This window comes from Alligator sinensis, unplaced genomic scaffold, assembly GCF_000455745.1.
Source record: "Alligator sinensis unplaced genomic scaffold, ASM45574v1 scaffold78_1, whole genome shotgun sequence".
Classification (NCBI taxonomy): Eukaryota; Metazoa; Chordata; order Crocodylia; family Alligatoridae; genus Alligator; species Alligator sinensis.
The window spans coordinates 1,923,916-1,931,443 of record NW_005842171.1 but is presented as its reverse complement, the minus strand read 5'-3'; the positions used below and the strand labels follow the sequence as shown (position 1 = coordinate 1,931,443).

The following is a 7,528-nucleotide window of genomic DNA, read 5'->3' as shown; positions in this document are numbered from 1 at the left end:
CAGGGGGTCAGGCTAGATGATCTGTTCAGGTCCCTCCTGACCCTAGCTACTGTGAAACTATCCTCCTACCTGTGGATGAAATGATTATAGTGGAGGAAGTCTGCAATGTAAACCTGGACAGAGTGCTGAAGTAGCACTTGCCAATCTCGCTACTCCCAGGAACATTTGTCACTTCTGTCATGCCAAGCACAGCATATTCTACTCAGAGATCTCCCTCAGTCCCAAACGTTTGTACTCATTACACCTCACCTAAAACTAGCCAGTTTTTTTTCTTGACTAACGTACACAAGCTCTATTGACTACAATAACGTTGTAGCAGAAGCAGACTGTGAGAAAGATAACGATGATGTGTGAAAAACATTTTGAAGGCTTCATCTAAAACATTGGCTTTCAAACTTTTTTGGCTGCTTACCACTTTATCTATAAAATATGTGTCTCTGCATGCTCCTTCCATAGGAAGAGTGTTGACATTGACATCAAGATGTGGCAACACCATTAGTTAATGACCAGCCAGAAGCTCCACTGCCATTATTAAAATTTAGGCACAAATCCCCTAGCAAAATGCCACATACCCCAGGAGGTACATGTACCTCAGTTTGAAAAACACTTTTCTAAAGGATGCTAATATTTTGGAGTACTACCTTGGAGAAAAAATGGAGAGGAAGAGTGCTGTTGAATCTTTATGCAGTGTTGCCTTCAACTGTTAAAATTAAATGATTTGTAGTATGAGCAGCACTGGAAAAATGTACAATTAATAATCCAAAAAAGTAATTTATAAATGTAAGAGATATTCAGAAATTATGTGCATTACATATTTATAATTATGTTCTGGGATTATAATTTTTTGCAAAAATTAAAAAAAATGTACTAAAATTAGTGCTTTCTGGTATCCTCTGTGGTATTAATGGTTTGTGGTATCCTACCCACACAAGATATGGTCCAAACATGGCAAAATTGCTTTCAATCCAATGTTTTTATTAGAAGTCATACATTTCAGAGTATTCTTTAAGTTCACTTAATTTATGTTGAATGCCAGTGACAAATATACACTAAATAGATATATAAAATATTCATTTTACAGTACTCTTAGTATGAATATTTTACATATTTACCTATATATGCAGTCAGAACCATTAGCTTCCCACTACATGTTGCTCAGATTCCACAACTTCAGGATAGTTATTAGTTTTGTGGGCTGTCTAATCTATGTACAATTAAAATGGTAAATGGTATGTAAAATAAAGAACATGATTGCAGTTTATATAGATACATGTTACTATGTTTGTGCTAGCTTACAGATAGTTTAGTAAGTTCCTATTAATTATGAAGCTAATGTTAAAACTTTAATGTTACCTTTATAGTTCAGAGTACATCAAATTATGTTGGTAATGAGATTTTGAGCATTTTTCAGTAAAAAGTTGCAAGGATAAATACAAAAGCCTTAAGAAGTTTTAAGGTCCTAATATCAGTTCTGCCTGTTTTAATGGCAGAGGAACTCAAAATAGAATACCTTTTAATTGCATCTTAGCCTTATTTATTTTAAAAATGACCAGAACTGGCACACGACTTGGCCTTGAAATCTCATATTTTGTTTGCTATATTTTCATACATTCCATATACACATATTTAAATAAAACATTCTCAGTACAGAAACATATCCTTAATAATAACATTATTTTTACTTAATTTTCATTGTTTTGGTTAAGAAAGGAAATAATCTAATAGGAAACATCAACATGCAGTTTCCAGTACAGTTTTTATAAATTCTTCCTTTCTTCCTTGAAAATATCAAGCTTTTTATATAATTTACTCAAATTATAAATTGAACATTGTCAAATAAAACAAAGGATTCGTATTAAGGGTGGACAGACATGCATATAAAATACTTCAATTTTTCCCCTTTTTCAAAGGGCTTTTAGTTTGTAGTTTTTCACTAGCAGACAGACATACTACTGCTTCCCGGTGAAAGTATCACTGCTAATCACTTTAGTGTTATTCCTGTTTTATCATTTTTATGCAGTTCCGGCCAATTGATATTGCCATAGCACTGTTTGCTATTCATCCACTTGATTTTTAATAGGGTTTTTTTAAGACTGTGTAAAGCAATGTTTGTTGCATCTGTCTGTGTCCCTTTATAGAAATCCTACCTTACAGCCTCTAAGTTAGTAGATATATTTGTTAACTGGTTAAGTTGTGGTAAACTGCCATTTTTCAATAGATTTCAAGTATTATAAAACCAGAAACATAGGCTATTCCTATTTTAAGATTGTTTGTGAACATGCTAATTTTTGTGTTACTTTCGTAAATTTCCAAGTTGCACGCTATTTGCGCTTAAAATGCAACGGAATGTTGAAGGCTGAACTTCCCAGTATTTCATAGGGTTGTTGAATAAGCTGATTCCACTGTATAATGCCTTTTTCATGCTTCTTTCTGTTGGACAGAAGTCATTTATTCCCACTTTTGGGATATTGTTATTGTGAAGGAAGACTACCTGTAAGAATAAGAAATAGAAAAATGTCTGAAAAGAGTGGTGGAGAAATTGTTAAAATGTATAATTGAGACTGTGTAAGCGATCTGATGTAAACTCCTACAGTAGGGGTGCTGAAGATAAAATATTAAATCTCTGAAGGAATTTTTTTCCCCACACTTAGGCAATATTGTATCAGTCCTCATTTTTCATCCTGATATCACAATGATTTGACTATTCTTAATTTTTTTTTCCTTTTAATGAGTAATATGTGTAATTTTTAATAGTGGATAATATAAAGACTTAGGCAAGGTGTACCCTAGAAAAGGTTTGTCAATACAACTGTTTGAGTCTACCAATCTCAAAAAGCAAAATTTCATAGATTTCATAGACATTAGGGCTGGAAGGGACCTCGGAAGATCATAGAGTCCAGCCCCTTGCCCGAGGGGCAGGAAGTCAGCTGGGGTCATAGGATCCCAGCAAGATAAGCATCCAAATTTCTCTTGAAGGTGTTCAATGTAGGTGCTTGAACCATCTCTGATGGCAGGCTATTTCAGACCTTGGGGGCTTGGACAGTAAAGAAATTCTTCCTTATGTCGAGCCTGAAACGGTCTTGCAGTAGTTTATAACCATTCGACCTCGTCATCCCTTGGGGCGCTCTGGTGAATAAACGTTCCCCCAGATACTGGTGGTCACCCCTGATAAACTTATAGGTGGCTATCAGATCACCCCTGAGCCTGCGCTTTTGCAGGCTAAAGAGCCCCATATCGCTCAGCCTGTCATCGTAAGGTCTGTTTTCCTGACCTGATCATGCGCGTGGCTCTTCTCTGGAGTCTCTCAAGCTTCTCCACATCCTTTTTGAATTGTGGAGCCCAAAACTGGACGCAGTACTCCAGCTGTGGCCTCACCAAGGCTGAGTACAAGGGGAGAATGACGTCCCGGGATTTGCTTGAGAAGAATCTATGGATGCAAGCCAGCATTTTGCTCGCTTTACTAGCTGCAGCATCGCATTGAAGGCTCATGTTCATCTTGTGGTCAATGATGACCCCCAAGTCTCTTTCTTCCATAGTGCTAGCCAGTGTAGCACTGCCGAGCATATAAGGATGCTGCAGGTTTTTCGTCCCAAGGTGGAGAACCTTGCATTTTTCAGTGTTAAACACCATCAGGTTCTTGTCCGCCCATTTGCTGAGCCTGAGGTCAGTCTGGATCACCCTCCTGTCTTCAGGTGTTGATGCTTTGCCCCAGAGTTTGGTGTCATCGATGAACTTGGCCAGTCCGCTTCTCACTCCAATGTCCACATCATTAATAAAGATGTTGAACAATATGGGTCCAAGGACAGAGCCTTGGGGGACCCCACTGGTCACAGGGCACCATGATGATTGACTTCCGTCAATTACCACCCTCTGGGTTTGACCATGGAGGCAATTTCCCAGCCAGCGGGAAAATAAACTGTTCCATAACTTTTACTAATCCGAGGCAACTGCATCTAAGTTTGGACTTTTGCGGCTATAATAAAATTGAAAAAAACCATGCTGTCTGAGATTTCTATGTCAGAAATAGTTTTTGTAAAGACCTGGCCTCCAGGCTCAATCATTCTACCCGTTCGAGGCAGTAACCATATGCTGCCCCCACAGTGAAGAAGGGAGTTGGGTTGAGCTGGGGCTGCACTCAGGGTGGGCGGTGGCAGAGCTGGCAAGGAGGTTACAGGGGGGCTAAGGCAAATTCTGGGGTGGCTGTAGCCCCTTAACCCCGTAGCCCACCCTCCCAGTGCAGCCACCACCTGCCCTGAGCGCAGCCCCGGCTCCCCAACAGACCTACCGGCTGGACGCTGTTTTCCAAGCTGTCAGGCTGGCTGTATGCATGCCATATTTATCAGTGGCGTTATCGGCCACATCAAACAAAAAAAGCCAATTGCTGATAATGTCAATTTTCCTTTTATCAGTGCTGATACGTTATAGACTGATGTATCAGGGCACCTTTAAAAAGGAGAGACCCTGACTGCAATGTTACTTGCAAATAGAGCGTCCAAAGAAGGGTATTTCTCAGACTGGGGAAATTAAGTAAGAGGAGGCATTCTTGGGATATGTCTGAGAGGATTCAAGTATTCCCCTGGTCCTGCTTAGATCAGAAAAGACTTCTGCTCTGGTAAGTGAGTGCATCTTTTGGAGCAGGAGCAGGAAGTTATATGCATAGTGTGGGCTTCCCAAGAAGCCCATGTGTGACGTATGTGAATGGCCAGATAAGAAACTGTATTTAAACTTTGTCTTGAGAGCAAGTTTTGGTCTCTGGTTTTCTTTGGTATAGGGAAGGCTGTAGCCCCTCAGCCAGCAAGCTGAGTATCCTAGTTGACAGAAGGGTCAGAGACAGAAGCAGGTTTCTAACCTGTTTGAGCTGAATAGAAGCTGCATTCTTGGGTTTAAGATGCTGAGTAGGATCTTATCATTTTTCTGTTTGTTCTTGCACCTCTGTTTATATCTCAGCATATGGTTACTGATTTCTTAGGTTTGTTCTTATTTATTAATGAATCTTTTTGTTGTCTTTTCAACTCACTTATTGTCAAGATAAGTATAATTTCAGGGTATTTGATCAGAAAGGCAGGCCTCATCCAAGGAAGGGGGACTTTGTTTTCTGAGTGCATGACTGGACAAGGGTAGTGTTCTTCTAGCTGGCAAAATCCCTTCTGCTAAGAGCTGCCAAGGCCTGGGTGAGACATAAAGTTGAGACGTAGGTCAGGGAAGGGGACCTTTGGATCATCTCAATCTGTTGTCAGTAGTTGAACAGGGAGATGGTTGGAATAGAAGGGTAAACCTGAAGATATGAAAGCACCCTGGAAGTGTGTCCTAGTAGTGCCTCTAGCAGCTGCATGCAGGGCCTGGGCATGTCAGAATGGCCATGAAATATTGTACAGTGTTTGTTGCATTCAGTAAAAAGCATTCTCAAAAAAGTCATCACTGTGCTATCCAGCTTACTGTTTGGATGTTAGCATTCATAGGATGGGAAAAGAGTTAATATTTGTGAATCAATGTATAGTTTCATAGTTTCTAGGGTCGGAAGGGACCTAGGCAGATCATCTAGTCCAACCCCCTGTCATGGCAGGAAAGAGTACTGGGGTCAAACGTCCCCAGCAAGATGGTCATCTAACCTCCTCTTAAAAACCCCCAGGGTGGGGGCCTGCACCACCTCACTTGGAAGCTGGTTCCAGACCTTGGCCTCCCTGACCGTGAAGTAGCACCTCCTGATGTCCAACTTGAACCTTCCCTCCGCCAGCTTGTGACCGTTATTCCTGGTCACTCCTGGCGGCACTCGGGGGAACAGGGACTCCCCCAGTGCCTGTTGATCCCCCCTGACTAGTTTATAGCAGTCCACAAGATCCCCACTCAGCCTTCTCTTCTGGAGGCTGAACAGGTTCAGGTCCCGTAACCTTTCCTCATAGGACCTGCCCTGCTGTCCCTTGATCATGCGAGTGGCCCTCCTTTGGACCCTCTCGATGCTGTCCACATCCCTCTTAAAGTGCGGCTCCCAGAACTGGACGCAGTACTCCAGCTGCGGCCTGACCAGTGTCGCATAGAGGGGGAGGATCACCTCCTTGGTCCTGCTTGAAATGCATCTGTGGATGCACGACAAGGTACAGTTGGCCTTCCTAGCCGCCTCCCCACACTGCCTAGCCATGTTCATCTTGGAGTCAATAATGACTCCAAGATCCTTTTCCACCTCTGTGCTGACAAGAGGGGAGTTCCCCAGCCTATAGGTATGGTGCCGGTATCATTGAGTTGGAAGGGATTTCAGGAATCATCTGGTTCTACCCCCTAGGAGGAATGCTATCCTTAAATCCTCTCTGGTCAATGTTTATCCAGCTTCCCCTTGAAAACCTCTAGTGAAGGAGGTTCCTTGATTTTGCAGAACAGTCTGTTCCACTGCCTTACTGTTTCAATAATAAAGAAGTTTTTCTTGAGATCTAATCTAAATCTACTTTGCTTAAATTTAAGTCATTGCTTCATGCCCCATCCTCTGTGGAAGAGGAATGCAGTTAGTTCTTCTTCTTTATGGCAACCTTTCAGATATTTGAAAAACATGTACAACATATGTTAAAGGTGCCTTATTGGGGCTTATTTGTTTTTTAACTATTTCTAAACAATAGATTTGAATTCAGCAACAGATTTCAGCTTTTTATTAAGCAAGATTTAAAAATTCTAATTTGTCCCTACAATAGATAAGATGACTTTAAGAACTTTCATTAAAGTGTTTGTATTCACTATCTTACCCTTAACTTTTAAATTAAGCATTGTTCAGATGTTCTTTCTGTAGCGCCCCAAAAAGCAGGTGTTCAGATGGTATACTCTGCCTTTACATGTTCTAGTGGTACCACATATACCATATGAACAGTAACATGGAATACTAGAGGGGGTCTTTCGCTCCCACCCCCATTCCATCGTGTTCCGTTCTCCCTGCCCAATTCCAACAGGTGAATGAGGGAGAGTGGCTACTGTGGACTCAGTGACAGACCACTACTCTAAACCCAGCTGTTGGTGAGTGTGGGACCTGCACTGGACTTTCCCATGGGAAGCAGAGCTGAAACCCACCTGGGATTAGAGTCTGCAGCTCTTCCTGATGTGGTGACAGGCACCACTGCTGCCTGACAATTGCCAACAGTCTCTCTGGTCCCCTATCTGTCCCAGCTGAAGAACAAGCATGCAAGGACTTTGTAGTGCTCCAGGTAGTGGGCTCTGAATTTCTGCACACTCCTCATAGAGCTATTTTTTGTAGCATTTTAGGACTTAGACTACATTAGTCCCACCATATCAGCTGTTTTAATATAAGAACAAACAATTGGCCATTCATACTCTTTGCTGTGCTAAGAAAAATGGCTGATCAACCAGAAAAATTGCATATCCACAACAAAGAAGTTGTTGTTTCAAATGTCAACTTGTTTGTCTTTCGGGGATAAGTTTAAAGTGTGGTCAGTTCTGTGATCTAACTGCAACCTCCTTCTGCCCTCCATCTCAGTCCTAAAGTGCTCCCTGCAAGGGGGAGGCAGGGAGGGAGAGCACCTGATTACCCCAC

General features: G+C 41.6%; 2 protein-coding genes across 11 annotated transcripts in view; one reads left to right on the top strand and one right to left on the bottom strand.

Annotated features, from left to right (window-relative positions):
• Window positions 1-7,528, top strand: part of CENPP (centromere protein P) — a 320,121-nt gene that overhangs the window by 130,504 nt on the left and 182,089 nt on the right. The window lies entirely within an intron of this gene.
• ASPN (asporin) overlaps window positions 1,858-7,528 on the bottom strand; it is a 62,623-nt gene continuing 56,952 nt past the window's right edge. For both annotated transcript variants that reach the window (XM_006025881.3, XM_006025880.3), the window contains exon 8: window positions 1,858-2,491. In XM_006025881.3, coding sequence (XP_006025943.1) covers window positions 2,294-2,491 — 198 coding nt within the window. In that variant the 3' untranslated portion in view covers window positions 1,858-2,293. The remainder of the gene's footprint in view (window positions 2,492-7,528) is intronic.